Source organism: Hemibagrus wyckioides, linkage group LG20, assembly GCF_019097595.1.
Source record: "Hemibagrus wyckioides isolate EC202008001 linkage group LG20, SWU_Hwy_1.0, whole genome shotgun sequence".
NCBI classification, from domain to species: domain Eukaryota; kingdom Metazoa; phylum Chordata; class Actinopteri; order Siluriformes; family Bagridae; genus Hemibagrus; species Hemibagrus wyckioides.
The window spans coordinates 3,362,760-3,386,341 of record NC_080729.1 but is presented as its reverse complement, the minus strand read 5'-3'; the positions used below and the strand labels follow the sequence as shown (position 1 = coordinate 3,386,341).

Sequence of the window (23,582 nt, the reverse complement as noted above, 5' to 3'; positions counted from 1 at the left end):
GATGGCAGTAAAAATAAATTAATTAATTAATTAAGGGCCTTGATTCTTGACCCTCTAGTGCACAAGTTCACTTTACATGCAGTGGTCAAGGATTCAAACTTCTGGACATGTCGGAAGGACATGAAGATCTGCAGAGACGCAGAACTGCTGACTTTCAGCTGAATCAATCGTGGAACCGACTCGGGAAAAGGTTCGGAGTCGACTCCTTATGCGCAACGCCGTGTTTCGGAGAATCGACTCTTTTTTTTTTTTATGGCTGCCCTACCGCGTACATCAGTAACCCAATACCGCGGCGTGAACTGTAAGACTAACCGGAAGCCAAAGAGGGTTGCGGGACTGATGCGCTGCGCCTTCATCCAGCTGCAGCGTCCCAAAGCGCAGGGCACCGGCGATGGCGGAGATGCGGTTTCCCCGCTTCACGACACCGGGCTACTTCGGTTTATTCCTCGGAACCATTCTGACGCCGCGTGCGCACGAGAGCGACCGTTAAAATTCAAATCGTGGACCACCGAGCTGACGTTTGCACGCTAACGGTCCCCGACTAACCTCTGCATTATCCCGAGGAAGGGTTAAACGTGTGGGTGTTTTGTCCCAATTTAGGATCTTTTTTGTTCTTCAATTTGGAAAAGGACTCCTTTTTTGGGGGGGGGATTCTTTAGGCGTATTAATTTTAAATGGGTGAAAACGGGACCGTGTTTAAGCTTTTAAGGGGATTTTTTACGGTAGTGAAGAAGTGCTCGTGCTCATCATATTCAGCCTTGGTAGTAACGCTGTAGTATAACCTTCACGTTCCCTTCAATGACAGCTAGTACAGCCGGCTCGGTGTGTTAATCGATATTATCACAATTTCGTTATTGATTTATTAAGTCGAATTTGACGGAGGGATGAGAGAGAAAATACAGGCGGAAAGGACGAATTATAGGTACTTGTTAACATCCGGTGGGACGCGTTTGACTCTCAGAAGCAGCTTCAGGTGTCGAGGGTTTGACAGTTGGTCAGTTTAGTACAGACCCATCCATCCATCCATCCATCCATCCTTTCAGCCAGTCTTTTATCTCTCGTCCAGTTTCCTTGCCTGCTTGCTGAAATAAAACAAAAAAACATGGCCTCTGGAGCTACCAGCCTCGTCTCCTCCATCGCCAGCAAAACCAAAACGAAGAAAAAACACTTCATGCCGCAGAAGAAGAAGCTTTTCCGCTCCAGTGATCCTCTTCTCAGCGTGTTGATGTGGGGGGTCAACCACTCGGTAAGCCTGGACACTCAAATCTGTGGACTAATCCCAAATTCATCCCTAAAACATGGCTCAGTACATCGTTTATTGCTTATTTACTCACCCTCAGTGGTGCATCCTATCTCTATCAGTCATTTGGGATTAAGCACATGTCAGCATGATAGTGTGTAATGATAGGAAACATTTTCTTTTTTACTGCAGATCTACACCGATCAGGCATAACATTATGACCATTATTGTGTTTTGCTGCCAAAACAGCCCTGAGGCACGGACTCCCTAAAGGTGTGCTGTGGTATCTGGCACTAAGATGTTAGCAGAAGATCCTTTAAGTCCTGTAAGGATACTTACAGGACATAAAGGATCATTGTGATAGATACTGACCACTGCAGACCGGGAACACCCCACAAGAGCTGCAGTTTTGGAGATGCTCTGATCCAGTGGTCTAGCCATCACAATTTGGCCCTTATGGTCAAACTCGTTCAAATCCTTACGCTTGTCCATTTTTCCTGCTTCACGTCACATCAACTTTGAGGACAAAATGTTCACTTGCTGCCTAATATATCCCACCCACTAACAGGTGCCATGATGAGGAGATCATCAGTCTTATTCACTTCACCTGTCAGTGGTCGTAATGTTATGCCTGATCAGTGTATGTTAAGCAATGCTTAGTAATTGTGATTAATTATGAGGAGTGCTGTTGTAGGAAAACAGTGTGGTGTATTACAACCACACACTGGATTAGTTTCGCAGTTACAATATTTCCAGATTCTGGAGTTTTTTCAGGTTTCACATAGATGCCAGCCCTAATCTGAAATATACTATATTAGCAAAAGTTTTGGGACGTCTGCGTTTACATGCACATGAATGTAATATGGAGTTGTCCCCCCACTTGGCAGCTATAACAGCTTCAACTCTTCTGGGAAGGCTTTCCACAAGGTTTAGGAGTGTGTTTATGGGAATTTTTGACCATTCCTCTAGAAGCGCATTTGTGAGGTCAGGCACTGATGTTGGACGAGAAGGCCTGGCTCACAGTCTCCGCTCTAATCCATCCCAAAGGTGTTCTATGGGGTTGAGGTCAGGACTCTGTGCAGGCCAGTCAAGTTCCTCCACACCAAACTCACTCATCCATGTCTTTATGGACCTTGCTTTGGTCACTGGTGTGCAGTCATGTTGGAACAGGAAGGGGTCATCCCCAAACTGTTCCCACAAAGTTGGGAGCATGAAATTGTCCAAAATGTCTTGGTATGAAGCTGAAGCATTAAGAGTTCCTTTCAATGGAACTAAGGGGCCGAGTCCAACCCCTGAAAAACAACACCTGAACTCACTGATTAGGAGAACTAGATTGGAATTTGGATTTGGAAACTTTTGGCGATATAGCGTAGCTACATAAAAAAGCTACTCATAAACAATAGCATCAACCTTAGTGAGAGCGACTGGTGACTTGGTCTGACTACTTGATTCTTATTTGTTGTTTATTTACATAGATTTTTTTTTTAAAGTGCCGTTTATGTTTATTGTATAATAAAGTAACGTGATATATAGCCTAGGTCTCTTGTAAAGTCTTTAAAAATCAAATATTGGTGCTCACGTGATGTCCGCAAGACAAGTTCCTGTTATACTGGGTGGGGCATAAAGATCTCCCACATTTGGAGTGGCCGCCGTATGGGCTGAAGTGGCAGTAGAGAGGCGGGACAGGTTTCATTCGGTAGGCTAGGCTCTACCATTTTCATATTGAAATGTTGGAGAACTTTCTGCGCCCTAAACTGGACGACTTGGATACAGAACATGTATGGTTTCAGCAGGACGGGGCCACAGCTCACACAGCACAACGTTCGCTTGCAGTGTTCAGGGAAATGTTTCCTGGGCATTTGACCTCTTTAAGGGTAGACGTGGGGTGGCCGGCAAGGTCACCAGATTTAAGCCCCTGTGACTTTTTCCTTTGGGGATACCTAAAGGAAAAGGTTTTCCGACATCGTCCTCGAAATCTTGAGGATTTGAAGGAAAGGTTGATTTTTATATTCAATCAAAATGTGGGAGATCTTTATGCCCCACCCTGTAGTATAGCGTGGTTGAATTCTCAAATCTGATTGGTCAGAAAGTATGGCTCATTTTTGTATAACAGGACGGCTCAGACGGTCTGAATGAATGATGAGGTTTATATTAATGCGCTTGTTGTAATACGTTACTTTTTCTACAGTAACAGTTCAAACACAGGGACTTATACAGGGGACACTAAGACTGTTTATTGTGGCTTAGCATTGTACTGCCTTAAACCACTCCCCTTTTCCCACCTCCACATGCTGCAGTAGGTCATACATCCTCAATCTCTTCGGACAGACGTGATGTATCTTGTTTCTATATGCGTCTGAGATCGGATCACATAAGAAATGATCGTTTTATGATATCTACAGGGAAACCTACTGATTTCTGCCATTGTACAGTCATGTGTTGTCTGCTTTTTAATTGAGGAGAAGGATATTTCCCAGGTGTACTGCAAACCGATAATTGGGCCCCTGGGACTCCGTCTGAAAGCTTTGTGCTAATCCTGAGATGAAATGCTTTTCAGGATGCCCGGTAGCCATCCAGCATTATGAGGTCTGTGCAGATGTGCGACTGTTTCTATTACATGATCTATGAAGCTTTTCACAAAGGTTCTGAGGTTGTTATCTAGGATGCCACCGCTGACAATCGTTAGTGAGATTTTGCATAAAGTGTGGATCAGGCTCTTAGTGGCTGAAAAAACTCACTAATGGTTCAGAAGTGTTCTTAAAAATCACACGTTTGTTTTCCCCTATTCAAATAAAAATATCTACAGGTGAAAAACAGAAGTGATGTTAGTGCCTCTCATATAATAATGTTAGGCAATTTATTATTCAAATGGTTTTTCAAACTTACATTTCTATCCCATGCACCTTAAAATGGATCTGAAATGAGAAATAACATTAGCTAGATAAACACAATCACAGTACACAATCCTTACCAGTTCAGACAGAGGTTAGTGCTCGGACACGGTTCAGGTTCTCTGAAACCCTAATCTTCCTGTCAGTGACACAGAGCTGATACAGATTTATATCCAACTTTAAAGAAGGTGCAGTGAATGTGCTCAGATAATTATTTGACTGGAAAGAACGCCAAAAATTTAGTACCCATTACACCTGGTTATGGACATGGATTACACATGGATTAAATAAAATAAAGGGAACATACACACTCCCAAACTTCTGCTTGATTACTAAGGGCATCTGGCAAATGCTGTAAATGTAAAGGTTTACCTCAGATCTTACTTTTGTAAAATACCAAAGAAAATGCATTTCTCTCTGTTACAGTCTATCTACTCAAGTTCCTTCAAATGTTTCTCGTCCCTTTCTGCGTTTCTCAGTCCAGGGACACAACTACACCAAGATCAGTTACACAGAGCAGTTATAACATTCTGATCACTGACAGGTGAAGTGAATAAGTCTGATGATCTCCTCATCAAGGCACCTGTTAGTAGGTGGGATATATTAGGCAGCAAGTCAACATTTTGTCCTCAGAGTTGATGTGATAGAAGCAGGAAAAATGGACAAGCGTAAGAATTTGAGCGAGTTTGACCAAGGGCCAAATTGTGATGGCTAGACCACTGGATCAGAGCATCTCCAAAACTGTAGCTCTTGTGGGGTGTTCCCGGTCTGCAGTGGTCAGTATCTATCAAAAGTGGTCCAAGGAAGGAACAGTGGTGAACCGGCGACAGGGTCATGGGCGGCAAAAGGCTCACTGATGTATGTGGGGAGAGAAGGCTGGCCCGTGTGATCCGATCCAACCAACAGCTACTGTTGCTCAAATTGCTGAAGAAGTTAATGCGGGTTCTGATAGAAAGGTGTCAGAATACACAGTGCATCACAGTTTGTTGCATATGGAGCTGCATAGCCACAGACCAGTCAGGGTGCCCATGCTGACCCCTGTGCACGTGAGCATCACAGGATTGTTTTGGCAGCAAAAGAGGGACCAACACAATATTAGCCAGGTGGTCATAATGTTATGGCTGATCTGTGTATACTCGTTTACTCTGCTTCTGTAGAAAAAATGACATTGCTAGCTTAGGTACTTTGTTGTACATGACGGCTATCCAGCGCCCGCTATAACCCAGCATTGTTGAGCAAAACTAAATCAAACAATGTTCTATTTTTGGCTCAGCGCCTCACCTTTCCTCCCACCTGCTCTCTTTCTCAGCTTATAACAGCAGTGGGGTAAATACTGACAGTGAAAGAGATTGAATGGAAAAGTCTTTATTTTCCAAGTATTAAGACCAATTAGATAATTGTATTTAATGTTTTAGAGCATAACTTATAGATTACAGATGATGGAGATATACATGTTAGAAGATTAAATTGCTCCAAGTTAAATTGCCGTGATCTCTACATCCTTAACTCTGTCAATAACGCACATCACAGATGAAATCGGACACCACGTCCCACCGGTATGCCCCACTGCTGCTAAAAGATGAGCCAGAGGGACCATTAAGCAGGTTTTTTCCCATATTATCCTTTTACAAACACAATGGCCCCAAGTGACTTGTTCTACAGTAATGTTCCTGTCTGGTATCCATAACAAAAGCATCGACATGACTGCAGCATGAAAATTCTGCCTGAGTAAGAAATTCATGGACTGTGCAGATATAAGTACTTGGTCAAAGCGAAGTCAATAATATATGCTATAGTGCTGCTGTTTCTTCATCTGAACGAAAGACTAGCGGAGATGACACAAATGTGGGCATATGCAGACGGCTTGTGTGTGTATCCACTTCACAAGCCTTTCAAACCCACGTCCTCATCTGGGGGAAGCTGGAGTTTTTGAACAGCGGGATTAGATTCTCGTTCAGAGTGCCAGCTCTGGCCTTCCTGAGTCTGGATTTCTCTCACTCTCTCTTTCTCTCTCTCTCTCTCTCTCTCTCTCTCTAAAAAAATAACCTGGCATACTCAGAGCGACTGAAGGAGAGATGGCCAGGAGAAATGGCTGACTAATTCTCTCTCCTGACCCTGGAGACTGGAGCCATAACTACCGCTTACACTCCACTTCTGCCTTTCAGAGCAGAGAAAATAAATCTCTGCCATACTCTACAGCAGGCAGTTCTGTTTTGGATGCTTTTCTAATTATGCTTTCCGGATACAAAGGCAGTCTAACGGGAGATAGGAGTGAGACCGATGACCGAGTTCTGTCCCGACGAGAGGCAGTGGTTTTATAACCTGCTGTTGAGGTTTAGTTGTAATTACAGTACGTTTCTGCACAGCTTGATCACGGCCATGTTTTTGTCTGATTAGTGCTTTGCTTCTTTGCCTCTAGTGTGGGTATTAATTACGCCATTAGATTGCTTCCTCCTTGATCATTGCTTCCTTTAAGCTGCTCTATGTCCAGGCCTATCCTTTCCTTTGGCTTCTTACTTCATGCCTTTTCAGCTCTTTGTCAATCTTTTCCTTCTGGCACATAACTCATTCCCTTTCTTTCTTTTTATTATTATTCCTCCCTCCAAAGCCAGTAAAGCTCTCTCTCTCTCATTCCTAGTTTGACGCAGAGGAGTGTTTTTATTGCTGTGATTGCATAAGGGAGTATAAAGTGGAATCTGAATAGATAAAAAGGAGGAACTCGTATCCCAGATCTGATCCAGCAGCTAGTTAGAATTGTATTGGTTAATTCCCAAGAGAGCACTCCTGTCACATTTTGTCAAGTGTCTGTCTTTCTGCCGAGTATAAACAACCTGACTAACAAAAAATTAATAATGATCATTAGAGATAACACTATCATGCGTCTGGAAATCTATTCCTTTTTTCCATTTTTATGTATTATGTAAGAGTGGTTTCACAACAACGCTCTATCCCAGTCCTGTCTAATATCTGATAGCTTGCTGTCTAAAATTAGACAGGTCTGTCTTTATTGTTATACCACAAAATTGGAATACTGGAAATGCATCATAAGTTTGTAATATTCGCTCTAAGACTCATTTTCTCCGTCTCGTCGTCCTCCGTATTTGTTTGCCCCTAAACTTATTGGTCAGGAGAATAAAGAATATCTTCACGTCACTCAGACTGAACTCTAATTCTAGAAGCTCTGCTGCGATCCTTGAAACCAGTTCAAATAAGATTACATGTAAAATGTGAGCTAGCAGTTCACCCAACACATTCGAAAGCTCTCTAAGCCTGTATACCCATCAGGGGAATTAGAGCCACTACATGACATAACGATTCACTTTAAAAATAATTACACAGACCCACTTCCTGTTTCACACCAAGGATTATGTGTTTCATGTGCAAGGAGTTTTGATAGTAGGCAGTGTATCACCCACTGAAATAATTCCCGACACATTACACCGATGCGTCACGATTGCTTCTTAATGTGTATTAAATATTTTTATATCATTGTTTTTTATGTTTTTATGACTTTGACCCATTTTAATAAGCAAATCTTGTTGTGCAAATACCTGGAAGGACAAAGACTACTTCCTCAGAGAAATGTGGCGTGTGAGCAGTAGGGCATTCTGTAGGACAGTGAGAGGCGTTGGACTGAATGTTAATGTTCATGACACATCACACACACGCTCAATGACCAGAGTAAAGATTTTAATAAAGATAAATTAATATAGCTTTTTTTTGCTATAACTACTACTACTACTAATATAATTATTTAGTGCTGAAGGAAGAACAGACACCATCGGGAACTACAGGAGATACACTGATCAGGCAAAACATTATGACCACTGACAGGTGAAGTGAATAACTCTGATGATCTCCTCATCATGGCACCTGTTAGTGGGTGGGATATATTAGGCATCAAGTGAACATTTTGTCCTCAAAGTTGATGTGTTAGAAGCAGGAAAAATGGACAAGCGTAAGAATTTGAGCGAGTTTGACCAAGGGCCAAACTGTGATAGCGGATAGACCACTGGATCAGAGCATCTCCAAAACTGCAGCTCTTGCGGGGTGTTCCTGGTCTGCAGTGGTCAGAATCTATCAAAAGTATCCTTTAAGTCCTGTAAGTTGGGAAGTGGGGCCCATGGAGGCCCCACTTAAAGGATCTGCTGCTAACATCTTGGTACCAGATACCACAGCACACCTTCAGGGATCTAGTGGAGTCCATGCTCGACAGGGTCAGGGCTGTTTTGGCAGCAAAAGGGGAACCAACACAATATTAGGCAGGTGGTCATAATGTTATGGCTGTTCAGTGTATAGTACTAATTTGATGCCAATAATGGCAATGTTATTAATTTGTGAATTATAGCACACCCTAGTGGTGAATCTCTTTAGGACATGATCTTTTACTTGCATACAGAGTAAGGTCAGGCACTGATGTTGGACGAGAAGGCCTAAATCAGCTCTAATTCATCCTGAAGGTGTTCTGTGGGGTTGAGGTCAGGACACTGGTGTACAGTCATGTTGGAACAGGAAGGGGTCATCCCCAAACTGTTCCCACAAAGAGCATGAAATTGTCCAAAATGTCTTGGTATGAAGCTGAAGCATTAAGAGTTCCTTTCACTGGAACTAAGGGGCCGAGCCCAACACCTGAAAAACAACACCTGAATTCAATGATTTGGAGGGGTGTCCCAAAAACTAGTGTAGCTAGGTCACGTTTTTGCCTGCAGTCAACACATTTAGTCACCTTTGTTCACTTTTTTTCTTTTTTTTACGTTGCTGTAATCGTGCAACTTGAATGTAACATAAATAGCAAAGTCGTAAACATGAAGAGACGTGTACGAATTAAATTCCTCCCTGGTAAAAAAAAAAGTTCAGAGTTTCAGAGCACTGCTTAGGATCTCTAACAGAGTGACAAGCCAGAGCGAAGGATCTTCAGCCGATTAACGCTCCCTGTCTTTTAGTGTTGATGCACGATAATAAGTGAGTAATGTCAATCAGAATTGTTAATAAAGTTCCTGTCAGATTCTCTAGTCATATTATAACCATGTAGCGTCAGCTAATTTAAGTATTTTGGCGAGCTTGTCTTTTTGTTTGTGAACACCAATGGTGTCTATGCACATATGGTGCTTGGCCCCCTAATAATAATAATAATAATAATAATAATGTCATTTTTGAGAAGTGCCATTCAATACAGAAGTAAGTGATGAAGCTGAATGGATATATTTGTGAGTGACGTATCACCGTTACCATGCCGTTGAGATGTTATCATATAAGATGGTAGACGAAGCTCACCTTGGGATAAAATGTTGTTTGTGGGAAAATGGAGCAGATATTTTTAGGAGAGTATTGTGTCGCGCTTAAAGGTGGGTACAGCTGCTAACTCGCCCTCAGGCCTGACATACTGGCACATATTTTTGTCTTTTTGTTTTTTTATAGAAAAACGTGTACAGTGTGTCCTTCTTCTAAGATGAAGAGGAATGAACTTGATGGCCTGTGCTGGCTAAGAGAAATCTCTCTCTCTCTGTCTCTGTCTATCGCTCTTTCTCTTTCTCTCTCTCTCTCTCTGTCTCTCTCTCTCTCTCTCTCTCTCTCTCTCTCTCTCTCTCTCTCCAGACTGTTTAGCCTGCTAGATGAGACACATTTTCTGGCAGCAGAGTGTGAAAGGGGGAAGCAGGATAACAGTTTACAGATTACTCGCTTTCTCCGTCCAGCATGAAAGTATAAACACAGGAATTTAACTAGCACTACAAAAAATAATGTCCAAACGTCTGTGTTCGACGTTCATCAACAGCTTGTGTGAAACATTTACCCGCTATACAGATTAATGACGAGGTTCGCTAACAGACACGAGGCAGTACCCCCTGATGCAGTAAGGACAGATGGAGACACAGAGGAAGGTGCACTGAAATAGCCTTCTGCGTCATACTGATAAAGTGCGTGTGTGTGTGTTTGTGTTTAGATGATGTAGGGAGTGTCATAAAAAGCAGAGTGAAGGGCAGACAATATATGGCCCCCCTGACAGGATCCTGAAATAGAAATAGTGCATCTGCGCTAGTCGTCTGTGTTCAGGAATCATCCCCATACAGACCTTTAAACCGTAGGAAAGTAAAGAAAATGGATGCATGTGAATAGCAGTGAGTGTAGAGGAGGAAGGTGGCGTTTTGGCCGTGAGCCACCAGTGCACCACGGTTCTCAGTGAATTAGAGGTCAGTCCGATCGGATTGTTGGGAGCAGCTCCAGAAAGCTGCCGTGATGACAAGGGTTCGATAAAAGCGCCCCGTGTTTGCTGTGTGAAAGCGATGACTATCTGAGTATCTGAAGCTCTCGTCTGTGTCTCTTCTGTTTGTGTGTCTCCAGATAAATAACCTCAGTCACATCCAGATCCCTGTCATGCTGATGCCTGATGATTTCAAAGCCAACTCCAAAATCAAAGTGGACAATCACCTCTTCAACAAGTACGAGTGGACATCCAGAGCCTGATAAAATCACAGCTTTATGGCTCCTGTTATTTCTTGCATTTTGTGTGTTGATTAATCTCTTCATTTCTCTTCTCTTCTCCTCTCTTCATTTCTCTTCTCTTCTCTTCTCTTCTCTTCTCTTCTCTTCTCTTCTCTTCTCTTCTCTTCTCTACTTTTCATTTCTGTTCTCTTCTCTTCATTTCTCTTCTCTTCTCCTCTCTTCATTTCTCTTCTCTTCTCTTCTCTTCTCTACTTTTCATTTCTGTTCTCTTCTCTTCTCTTCATTTCTCTTCTCTTCTCTTCTCTTCTCTTCATTTCTCTTCTCTTCTCCTCTCTTCTCTTCTCTTCTCTTCTCTTCTCTTCTCTTCATTTCTCTTCTCCTCTCTTCTCTTCTCTTCTCTTCTCTTCATTTCTCTTCTCTTCTCCTCTCTTCATTTCTCTTCTCTTCTCTTCTCTTCTCTTCTCTACTTTTCATTTCTGTTCTCTTCTCTTCTCTTCATTTCTCTTCTCTTCTCTTCTCTTCATTTCTCTTCTCTTCTCTTCTCTTCATTTCTCTTCTCTTCTCCTCTCTTCTCTTCTCTTCTCTTCTCTTCTCTTCTCTTCATTTCTCTTCTCTTCTCTTCATTTCTCTTCTCTTCTCTTCTCTTCTCTTCATTTCTCTTCTCTTCTCTTCTCTTCTCTTCTCTTCTCTTCTCTTCTCTTCTCACCCCATTCTTTCTATGTTCCTTCCCTCTGTCTCACTTTGTCTCTGCTTCTTTCTCTGTCTCCATCCTGTCTTCCCTCTCTCTATCTCTGTCTTTCATCCTTTCTTTCTTTTCTCCTTTCCACCCCTTCCCTGTGTCTGTCTGTCTTTCTCTCTGTATCTCTCTCTCTCTCACTTTTTCTCCTTTTTTCATTTATTTTCTCTTTCTCATTCTCCCTACCTCGTTCTTGTTCTCGTTCACTCTCTCTCTCTCCCTCTCTCTCCCTCTCTCTCTCTCTCTATAAACAGAGAGAATATGCCAAGCCATTTCAAGTTTAAAGAGTACTGCCCTCTTGTCTTCCGCAATCTGAGGGAGAGGTTTTCCATCGACGATCAGGAGTATCAGGTGCCTGAATTTATTTTTAAAAAATACACTCGTTATGTAATAATTTTATCCCATTAATGCATGATAATGAATTCGTTCAAAGTCCTCCCACATTAGATGATACATTCATAGAAGACACACTCGAAAATATTTCCATTAGGTGTAAATAACAGTAAAGTGAAACAATATAAAAACACAGTTTAGCTGTTAGTGCTAGCCAAGATAACATTACAACAGGAAAGAAAAGGACAAAGCAGAAAGGTGTTGATGTCATCAGCAGTCAAAATGTCAGGCTTTATCCTGGAAGAAAGATAAAGGTTGTTTACAAATACAGCATTTGCCTCATTTCAATGAAATGAAAGGTCTCGGGATTGTCTAAACATCACACATTATCACAGTCCAATGGCATGCAGTTGCTGCTTATTTACTGAGAAATTGGAAAAAACCGTGTGGTCAGATTTCCTGTTTAATTTAATGTCCATTACAGCTTTTTTTTTTTCAACAGTGTTCACAGCAGTGTAAAAGAGTATGGCATATTACCGTGCACTCATCTTCCGAATCAATAGTTACAGCTCGTGTGATATGAATATGAATATTGATCAGCAGTAACAGAAGCAGAAACTACACAAACAATTGCATGCTATTAAATCAGACCTTTAGCAAATATGTTGCAGACCAAAGGTGTTTTTCCTTCCCGTTATCCGCCGTTAGGAAGAGCGACGCTTTCTGTAATCTGAGTCTAGTGCATGGATGTCAGTGCGATCTGTAACACGCCTGTCCTCCCGCAGAACTCTCTGACACGGAGCGCGCCGATACCGAGCGACGCCCAGGGACGCAGCGGCGCACGCTTTCACACCTCTTACAACAAGAAGTACGTCATCAAGATTATCACCAGTGAAGATGTGGCTGAGATGCACAACATCCTGAAGAAGTATCATCAGGTGAAAGGACATCCTCCTTAGACACTTTGTAAACATTGCCTTATTATCATGGATAATGGTCGAGCTTAATATTTATTTTGAAAATGATTTTTATTATCATAATATTGACTTACCATTAATTTAATAACTTCTCTCCTCTCCTCTCCTCTCCTCTCCTCTCCTCTCCTCTCCTTTCCTCTCCTCCCTTCTGTTCTCTTCTCCTGTCTTCTCTTCTCTTCTCTTCTCTTCTCTTCTCTTCTCTTCTCTTCTCTTCTCTTCTCTCCTCCCTTCTGTTCTCTTCTCCTCTCTTCTCCTCTCTTCTCTTCTCTTCTCTCCTCCCTTCTGTTCTCTTCTCTTCTCTTCTCTTCTCTTCTCTTCTCTTCTCTTCTCTTCTCTTCTCTCCTCTCCTCCCTTCTGTTCTCTTCTCCTGTCTTCTCCTCTCTCCTCTCCTCTCCTCTCCTCTCCTCTCCTCTCCTCTCCTCCCTTCTGTTCTCTTCTCTTCTGTTCTCTTCTCTTCTCTTCTCTTCTCTTCTCTTCTCTCCTCTCCTCTCTTCTGTTCTCTTCTCCTGTCTTCCCCTCTCATCTCCTCTCCTTTCTTCTCTTCTCTTCTCTTCTCTTCTCTTCTCTTCTCTTCTCTTCTCTTCTCTTCTCTTCTCTTCTCTTCTCTTCTCTTCTCTTCTCTTCTCTTCTCTTCTCTTCTCTTCTCTTCTCTTCTCTTCTTTCTTTTTCTTTCCCTCTGTCTCCTTCTCGCTCTCCTTCTTTCTGTCTCCATTCCTTCTTCCCTCTCTCTATCTCTTTCTTTCATTCTTTCTTTTTTTCTCCTTTCCACCCCTTCCCTGTGTTTGTCTGTCTCTTGCTCTTTCTCTCTCTATCTCGTTATTTTTCCTCTGTTGGTCTCCCTCTTTAATTTTTTCTCTTTTCTTGCTTTGCTCATTTACTCTTCTCACCTTTTGTCACTCCTTTCTCTCTCTTTTTCTTTGTTTTTAAATGTAATCTCTCTCTCTCTCTCTCTCTCTCTACTGACATACCATTAAGTTGATTAGATGTTTTGTTCCAACCTTTTATGCATATTAGCTGACACTCAGAAATACAGGTTGTAGCATCAAAGGTGCCTTTCTCAATATCCTCAGTGCCTTTACTATATAGTATTTTTAGGAGAAGAAAACAGTGTGATCCTTGTAGTGTGGTCCCTCTGGTCCGATTATTAATCTTACCTTAGTTTCAAAAGTTTCCTGGTGAAATATACATACTAGCGCTCCCTGGTGGCAACAAAAAATAAAACATCCTTCTGCTGTTAATCACAGCCATAACATTATGACCACCTGCCTAATATTGAGTTGGTCCCCCTTTTGCTGCCAAAACAGTCCTGACCCATCATGGCATGGACTCCACTAGATCCCTGATGGTGTGCTGTGGTATCTGGCAGCAAGATGTTAACAGCAGATCCTTTAAGTCCTGTAAGTTGCGAGGTGGGGCCTCCATGGATTGGACTTGTTTGTTCAGCACATCCCACAGATACTAGACTGGACTGAGATCTGGGGAATTTGGAGGCCATGTCAACACCTCAGACTCCTGAACCATTTCTGCTTTGTGGCACGGCAAATTATCCTGCTGAAAGAGGCCACAGCCCTCAGGGAATAGAGTTTCATACAGCAAGGGGTCAGCATGGGCATCCTGACTGATCTGCGGCTATGCAGCCCCATACGCAACAATCTGCGATGCACTGTGTATTCTGACACCTTTCTGTCAGAACCAGCATTAACCTTGTTGGATCGGATCACACGGGCCAGCCTTCACTCCCTATGTGCATCAATGAGTCTTGGCCGCCCATGACCCTGTGATAGATACTGACCACTGCAGACCGGGAACACCCCACAAGAGCTGCAGTTTTGGAGATGCTCTGATCCAGTGGTCTATCCGCCATCACAATTTGTCCCTTCGTCAAACTCGCTCAAATCCTTACGCTTGTCCATTTTTCCTGCTTCTAACACATCAACTTTGAGGACAAAATGTTGACTTGCTGTCTAATATACCCCACCCACTAACAGGTCTTATTCACGGCACCTCTCAGTGGTCATAATGTTATGCCTGATCGGTGTATATATAGTAGTTAGGATATTATGGTAAAAAATTCTTTTATAAAATACTGTGTTGATTTGGAGCTTGTTTAAGTGTTTATCAGAATAAAAGGTAATCCGTAAAACACACATACTTAAAGTTTATGGATATTGCCGTTTTCCAAAGCTAAAAAACAGAACATGGCCATTAAACATTGCCAGAAAATGGACAGGAACATTAAACATTGCCATGTCCAGCAGTCTGAAAGCCTGCAGCCAAGTGTATAAGAGAAGTGTGTAGGAGCTATGATTGGAACAAGGCTGTCATTGTGAAGCAGCTGAGTCACCCTTTCGGTGAACTCTGGTGAGCTGGAGCCTCATTTGTATGTGTTTTTTCTGTTTGCAGTATATAGTGGAGTGCCATGGCAACACGCTCCTGCCTCAGTTCCTGGGCATGTACCGCCTCACGGTGGACGGAGACGAGACATACATGATCGTCACGCGCAACGTGTTCAGTCCCCGTCTACCTGTGCACAAAAAATACGACCTGAAAGTGAGTTAAGACTTCATTTTTGTTGTCTTAGTTTTGAGGATTAGACGATATATTTACACATAATAACAGCCAGGTATATGATGCTTGATAACTAAAGTAAATGATTTTTTAATACATTTCTCAGGGGTCCACAGTGTCCAGAGAGGCTAGCGACAAAGAAAAGGTAGCGTCACTTTTATTACATCAGAATCTTTAGGATATTTTTTTTTTTCTCAGAGATAATTCTGATGCTTAACGCAGACATCAAACGTGTGAAATTACTCATACGACTGCCGTGAAATAAGCATGCACTTGCACGTTCAGTACATTGCATGTATGTTTGTTACTGGTGTGAGGAATCCGAGGTGGCTGTGTTTGGAATGTTTCATTGGCTTCACGTTTCTTTGTTAATCATGTATAAAAATCCATATAAAACTTTCATAATAAAAAAAAAAATTCATAATAAAATAAATAACGTAAATAACGCCCGAAGGAGAAAAGAAACGTTTGCCTTCCTCTTCAACGGCACTGAATTTGTGCCGCATCTTGGTTGAGTGTCTTAATGATTTCTTTTGTTTTATCCCTCCTCTTGCCTGACTGTGAAAATGTGAACTTTATGGTGCATAGTGGCATGTCGTACTTTCTAAAACGCATGAAGCTGAGCTCTTTAAAAAAAAAAAAAAGGAAAAGGAAAATAATGGTTAATAATTGCGAGTGTTTAATTATCTTATTGAAATGATATTCTGTGATCAAGATATTTAAGTTAAATAACGGTATTATTATTATTATTATTATTATAACAATTATAATGAATAATAATAAATTATTATTATTATTGTTGTTATTATTATTATTATAATTATAATTATTATTAATAATAATAATAAATAATAATAGTTATTATTATTGTTGTTGTTGTTATTATTATTATTATAAGCAATTATTGGGGAAATTACTGTATAAATAATGAGCTCCACAAATATTTTGACCATAATCTTTTTATTGTGTCGTATATATATGTGCTCAAGTACACAAACATGGCTGATCATTTCGAACCTATTGTTCCTAGCCTTGGCCAGAACACCAATGTACACATGCCCAAATCATTTGTCGAGCTTGACATTTATGGATAAATCATGTTTTTCCCAGATTGTAAGCCCATACCAAAGTAAATGTATCGGCTCTAAAATACTATGAATCCGGTGAAGTAGGGATCCAGCAAAGGGGCCGCTGGCTTTGTGACGTCTCATGCATAATGCATAAATGAAGGCATGTGAATAATTTGCATGTGTATCTTTGTTCTCTGCCTCGTTGTGCATGTACCCCCTGTTGGCATGTACTTCCAGACGGATGTGGTGCTCTTTTGCGCATACGAATATGAACTATTTCTGTAAATTTGTTATGTCTGTAAATGTGTTATTAAGTAAGAATTTCTCTCGAAATCATTGCCACTCTCTGAACCATTATTTTCTAAACATTGTGAACAACATTTTTTTTCCCTGATTAATGCATGTACTCTATGTATAATTTGTACCCATTTTTCTTTTATATATTTATAACTAGCTGTAAAACCCACCATTTCCTTAAAATTTATTAAGCGACTAATTTTATTTTAAAGCCAGCCAGGCTGATAGATGTATTAAATGCGCTCATGAGTGAAGCTGCATGCCTGTCACCTTTCTTCTCCAACAGCCACGCCCACCTGAAGATGGAGCTCCAGCCAAATCTCGCATGAGCCAAAAGCTCCAAACTATTCGGATCGCTACACGCTTTTACTGCGCCATCAGACACGTAAGGACACACCCGCAAAGACGTCACACACATACGCCCTGTCCTGATCGGATCCCCCGAGAGAGCGCAGGCTCAGAATCACGTCCAGGACTTTATGTCATGCTTTCTTCCACAGTGTCTACAACAGAACATCAGACCAGCTGTAGTGTGTTTATGGGGCTATAATTACCACCTCCCTTAAGCAGAGGAAAAGAATCATCAGGCTAGAGCCAGTTAGTTAAAGTATATAATTAAAGGGGCACTTTAGTGTAGCTTTTTTAAAACAAACAAAGCTGGACCTTGCTCTTATGAGAATTGAAATGTTTCAGACAATTCTGTGACCAAGAATCAGGTCCTGCTGGGTGTTTAGATTGAATTTGCAGATCTGATTGATTAGAAGATTTATTTTTCTATAATTAAGCTTTGACAGTAGTGCAGCTGAAGCATACAGTACGTTAAAAAGGGCATTTTTACAAAATAAAAATGTTATTTAATATCGAAAAATGTTTAACGTTTATGGAAAACGACTTCAGGGCAGAGGAACCTGACCTGTTTTATTTATGTGACAAACTGCCTTTTCTTTTTCTTTAAGAGAGAAAAAATAAGAAGCCATTCTCTTTTTTTTTTTTCTCTCTTAAAGAAAAAGAAAATGCAGTTTGTCACATAAATAAATGCAGTTTGTCACATAAACCAATCATCCCTGTTTAAGGGATGATTGGTTAAAACAGCAGTTCCACAACATTAAAATGTTGATATAAATGGATAAAAGATGATGTAAAGTTGTAATTTTGGCAAAGCGCTGTGGTATAAAAGAGAATAAAACACTACAGGATGTGCTGTTATGGAAAATTAATCAGCTTTCAGGTGGTAAGAGTAACTCCATCATCATCATCATCGTCGTCATCATGTTGTTGATTATTTTCTTATTATTGCACAGCCACACGTGTTTTTATTCCTTGCTTAATTCGTAACTTGTTTATTATACGAAGGGAAAAAAATCCCTGGAATATTCAGGATTCCAGTGTGTCTGTTATTCAGTTATTGTACTGAATCTTTCATATCATGTCACGTCTGTGAACTCACTGTCTTCACCTGTCCACTTTGTTTTGTGCTTTTCATAATATCTACAGACTGACTTCTTTGTCTAATGGATCCTCTGTGAGAAAAATTCTATTTTAAATGTTTTATTTTCTCTCTAAAGTCTGTGCAAAGTGTTGAATTTGTGTTCCTATCCTGAAGGTTTTCATTTATTCTAAAACTGGGGATAAAACAAAAGAGACATTGTGAATGACACTTTAACTGGCAGTAATGTGTGTGACGGCAAGTGCAAAAGCAGTGCTCAGAAACGCCTACCTGAAGCTTAATAGTGCCTGTTTTTAATACAGCTCAGTGTTGCGAGGTTTCAGGGCTCATATCATTTTTATTTTATAAGAAAACCTTTTCCAAGGATTTAATCTTCATTGTGTAGACAGTCTCAGTATGAAAGTTGTTGTTGCGTTCTTTTAAATAAAGCTGAGCATTTCACTGAGAAAGTTAGCATTATTACAGAAAGACATGACAAGGAAATGCTGTTGCATCATAAAATATTCAAGCCCATGATCTTCCAGTATGCAAATTGAGAGCATTTCTAATTTGCATATTCATCGAATCTGGATTTCTAGGCCCTTCTGAGCTGTTTTCCTGTCGTTTTTGTGCTCTTCCAAACAAGTTTCAGGGTGACTTTATGCAAAATATGTTCACTGACAATGTAGAAGAGGAATATTATCCACCTGAAACACACACTCTTACTCTAAAGTCAGTTGTTTACTGGCATTGCCTAAAGATTTATACCTTTTCCCCCTGCAATGTGAACTTCAGACTAAGGAGCTCCCAACGTACAAAGACAACGACTTCATCAACGATGGACAGAAGATCTATATAGATGATGAGAACAAGAAGATGTTCCTGGAGAAGCTAAAGAACGATGTGGAGGTTTGTGAGTCGTTAAATAAAACATTAGTACCGAAACATAACTGTGATTTGTTTCTCTTAAATTTTTCTTCTTGGTCACTCATTGCTGAACGAAGTTGTGTGTGTGTGTGTGTGTGTGTTGACGCAGTTTCTAGCCCAGCTGAAGCTAATGGACTACAGCCTGCTTGTTGGACTCCACGATGTGGAGCGTGGAGAGCAGGAACAGCCGGAGGAGGAGATCGAAGAGAACGAAGGAGGAGAGGAGGAGGGAGCCGAGAGCGATGGAGGAGTGACCGGGTCACCACCCGAGAGTCCCAGCAACACACTCGACAGCAACAAGCCACTGGGGCCGGGAGAGTTCGATCCCAGCGTGGACGTCTACGCCATACGCAGTCACGAGAGTGAGTGTGTTAACATTTTTTTAATGCTGTGATGTTTAGTATACCTGAGAGAAATATATTCATACTTCCTCTCAGATGCCCCAAAAAGAGAGGTGTACTTCATGGCAGTAATCGACATCCTAACGCCATACGACGCTAAGAAGAAAGCAGCACATGCGGCTAAGACAGTGAAGCACGGGGTAAAAGATTTCATTAACAGGCTTACAAGTTTTAAATTCATGAATGCTGAATCGTTCAGTGAAATGAAACAGTACTTTAATGCTGTTTATAATGTAAACTTCTGACCTAAAAACAAAAGCGTGAATTAGTGTGAATTGGCAGGTGACCAAATTTGACCAATGTGATGTGGATTTTCTGTTTCTAACGTTTTTCCTCTTGGCTTCAGGCTGGAGCCGAAATCTCCACGGTTAATCCGGAGCAATATTCCAAAAGGTTGTACGACTTCATCACCACCATTCTGTCCTAACCGTTGCCTGAGGTCAGTATCAAGACCCTGAGTTCAGGCCTCCAACCTACAGAAAGGCTTTTAATGGGATCCGTGAACATTTACTAGAGCTGTCTGTTTACAGTTGTTTTTTGTTTTTTTTTGTTTATTTTTTAAATGAATACTTTAATAAATAGGTTTATGGCTGTGGATGGACAAACATATAGCTGTGCGTTATACTGTGCTGTATATCTGTATTAGATATCGTTGATTGGGATGTTGAGTGATGTCATTGTGTGTTCATGTGGAAACCTCAAAGCTGCTTTTTACTCTTATTCCGTCTTTGTTTACTGCAAGAAGACAAGGCCACTTTTCTAAGCCTGGGGAAGGCATTGTTTTAGACCAAGGCTGCTTTTACACTTTAGTCGCCCTGTAACCATGACAACGCTCCTAACTAGTGTCCTCTATCTTGCTCGCTGGATTAGATTTATTATTCTTCGCAATGCAGATGACACGAAAACTCTGCGATGAGGAGGTTGTTTGCCTTCGCTGTAGCTATGGAGGCAAAAAAACAAGAGATAAATTGAGGCGTGTCATCACGTACTGCTGGACATCACAAAAGTGGACACTGATGTTGTTTTTTTACACTGCGACGTTTGGCAGAGAAACATTTGCTAGTCAGCATGTCGTAAATCTCCTGATATTCACTCCGCAACCGTGTCCCGTAGGCTTACATGCGAAATGTTGCACGACGAGTGTGAAAGCAGCCTGACGAGGGTTTTCAGTCAGGGATCTCACACTGACAGCACAAATGATTACCTGTCGCTGCAAACGCTGGTCCTTAGTATCTACAGATTGATCTAACTGCATTTGAAATTATAAATCCATTCTGGATTGTTTTTAATCTTCCCCTAAGCACTTGTGCCCTTTCCCTTTAGACAGAGAAATAATGAGATTTTGTAGTCTATTTAGATTCACAGCCGGCAGCAGAGTTTATTCTAGAGAAGCTTATAAGTAGAAGACCTATAAAAGTCGTTTGCACGTGATCTACAGCGGGGGTTCGGAGTACGATCCAGCCACACAGTCAATCTTAAACCTCTTACTCGGTCAGATCAGGAGGAGAAGACTCGACGGCTGGATTCCAGAACCGCTGATCTACTGCACCAAAATATTTATGCAAGTCATGCCAATTTTACCACTGACACGAGGGTTATGCAATAGTAGTGAGACTGTAGTGAGATCTTAGAGGGAAACTCCACCCTGAAGGATAAGATGAATAGGTTTATTCTGAAATATTTGTGACGTGTTTAGCGATTCTGGGGCTAATTAGTTAGCCGATGCCTTCAGAGATAGCTCTTGAATACAGAGTTGCCAAAACAAATACATTATTCTTCCAACATCATATATATATATATATATATATATATAGAGGAAGCAAAGACTTTACCGCAGACTAAAAAAGTCCCAGCAGAAACCAGGCTCAGCTAATCGGCGAGCTGTGAGATGACGAGGCGACGGCAGTACTGGTGAAAGGTCTGGACAGGCTAAAGGATTAAAGTGTCGCCGCATTGCTGTCTATAGAGGGCTGAATCACACTGGACAGCTTTCAGCACAGCATTGTGGGTAATGTAGGAAACTATACAACATAAATGTTGAGAATAAATCCAGATGTGCAGATTAATATGCAACGTATTCAGGGTGGATTTTTCCTTGAAGCTGTGTTTCAATTTAGATTGAATTAGATTATAGAAGGAATAGAGATTATTATTATTATTATTATTATTATTATTATTATTATTATTAGCACATTCTAATGTTTTTATTCTTGGAGAAAGTTTTGTGTCCCTTTTTCTTCTTCTTCTTCTTTTTTTTTTTGCAGCAATGCATTTGTGCAGGTTTAAAATGGACCGTTCTTCCACTAGGAATGTTCTTATAATCGTTGTTTTTTGCTTAACTTTTCAGCTAACTAAGCTAAACCCAGGAGAATGATTCTTATGATTCTTACAGCTCTGCGTCTTGCCGTCTGTGTGTTTTTCTCTCTCCTCTCAAGCCTGTAACTCTGAACGTTAGTATTATATAACCATGTAGTTCTAGCTGTATGTTTTCTTTCCTCCAGAATATCGTCCTGGCACTCAGACCATCTGCCCGTATATCTCGCCATCATCGATTTACACTGTGCAAGAGTGTGCCTTTTTTTAACTCGGGATCATTTAATTTTGTATCGTCCGTCCGTTCGTTCGTTCGTTCGTTTGTTTTTAAAGAGAAGTTTGCAGACGTCCTTTTCTACAACGGGACAGGTGATCAGGGCGAATCCTGCGGCGCTTTTGCTCTTCCCGTGACGTGTAAATATATTAGTATAAGATATCTAATGACTGAACGTCGCTCCGGACGACTCCAGAGTTAATCCAGCAGTTGTGTCTCAGTGTTTGATATATTTGAAGTGCGATGTTTCTTGTGCAGCTTTTGAAAGAGATTTTTCGAAAAAGGTATTCACAGTACAGTGCTGGTCTTGTGTATTAATGTCAGTGGATCTGATTTCCTAGCTACAAACGAAAGACTATAAGCCATGCCGTGTGAATTTTTAAGGCAGAACTTTTTAACCCTGAAAGTTACAGACCTCTGCGTGGACCGTACTCCGTTTGCCTGATGTCTGTTCATGACATTTCAGCCTCACACACACACACACACACACACACACACTACTGTACAAAGATATATCTCTTCCCCCTCATGTGTTTTTCCAATGCAAAAACCTCTCCTGAAAATGACCAGTTGCACTTTGTGTCGTAACGAGTGTCAAAGGAAAGATATGGAAATGCTTCCAGTGTGGATGAAGAAAGGAGAAAAGGACAAAACCCTTTAAGAGAACGCTGTGAAAGACACACGCTACGACACGACCAGCCGTCTGCCTGCTCGTCATCGCTGTCGTTAATCCTGTCATGACTGTGTGCAGTTTTTTTCCCATGTATGTGTTCAGACACTCGAACATCAGCATCGCTTAATAAAATGATGCTTTACTCAACCTGGTTGTCTGATTTAATACTACATAATGCACCGTGAGCCTCGGCACTGTTCGAGAAAACAACTGAAGGAGTGCTGGAACTGGAAAATAATCAGTTTAATGTTACCATGCTGAAGCACTCCTTTAACACCTTGAAGTGTTTTATTCTGATTCCTGAATGAGTTTAAAGAACGAAGGAACTTTATATCCATCTATAGTTGCATTTAATGTTGAGCAACATCCAAGAAAAAAGATACACTATGTTGCCAAAAGTTTTGGGACACCCCTCCAAATCATTGAGTTCAGGGGTTGGGCTCGGCCCCTTAGTTCCAGTGAAAGGAACTCTTAATGCTTCAGCTTCATACCAAGACATTTTGGACAATTTCATTTTGGGGATGACCCCCAACTTTGTGGGAACAGTTCGGGGATGACCCCTTCCACACCAAACTCACTCATCCATGTCTTTATGGACCTTGCTTTGGTCACTGGTGTGCAGTCATGTTGGAACAGGAAGGGGTCATCCCCAAACTGTTCCCACAAAGGTGGGAGCATGAAATTGTCCAAAATGTCTTGGTATGAAGCTGAAGCATTAAGAGTTCCTTTCACTGGAACTAAGGGGCCGAGCCCAACCCCTGAAAAACAACACCTGAATTTAATGATTTAGAGGGGTGTCCCAAAACTGGCAATAATGTTCTTCTTCTTATCACATACATTATATCAGTCATTCCCTCACTCGCCTCTCTCTCTCTCTCTCTCTCTCTCTCTCTCTGAAAAAATTGCATGTCAAAATGTTTAATAAAGATAGAATAGAAAAGAAAATATAGAAACCTTCACCATATAAGGAGCATACAGGTCAACATACAGGTCACTGTGTAAGCTGAAGTAAATA

General features: G+C 41.2%; 1 protein-coding gene across 2 annotated transcripts; it reads left to right on the top strand.

Annotated features, from left to right (window-relative positions):
* The first annotated feature begins 267 nt into the window (after positions 1–267).
* pip4k2ab (phosphatidylinositol-5-phosphate 4-kinase, type II, alpha b) lies at positions 268–22,714 on the top strand. Of its 2 annotated transcripts, XM_058372754.1 has the most exons (11): positions 270–1,246; positions 10,471–10,568; positions 11,563–11,659; positions 12,427–12,579; positions 15,022–15,168; positions 15,293–15,331; positions 16,840–16,938; positions 18,775–18,888; positions 19,016–19,268; positions 19,344–19,447; positions 19,654–22,714. In XM_058372754.1, the coding sequence occupies exons 1-11, from the start codon at positions 1,103–1,105 to the stop codon at positions 19,732–19,734; spliced, it is 1,329 nt and encodes a 442-aa protein (XP_058228737.1). In that variant the 5' UTR covers positions 270–1,102; the 3' UTR covers positions 19,735–22,714. The 2 variants fall into 2 exon arrangements, with proteins under 2 accessions (XP_058228738.1, XP_058228737.1); XM_058372755.1 differs by lacking the exon at positions 16,840–16,938 and having other exon boundaries at positions 268–1,246.
* Positions 22,715–23,582: the final 868 nt, after the last annotated feature.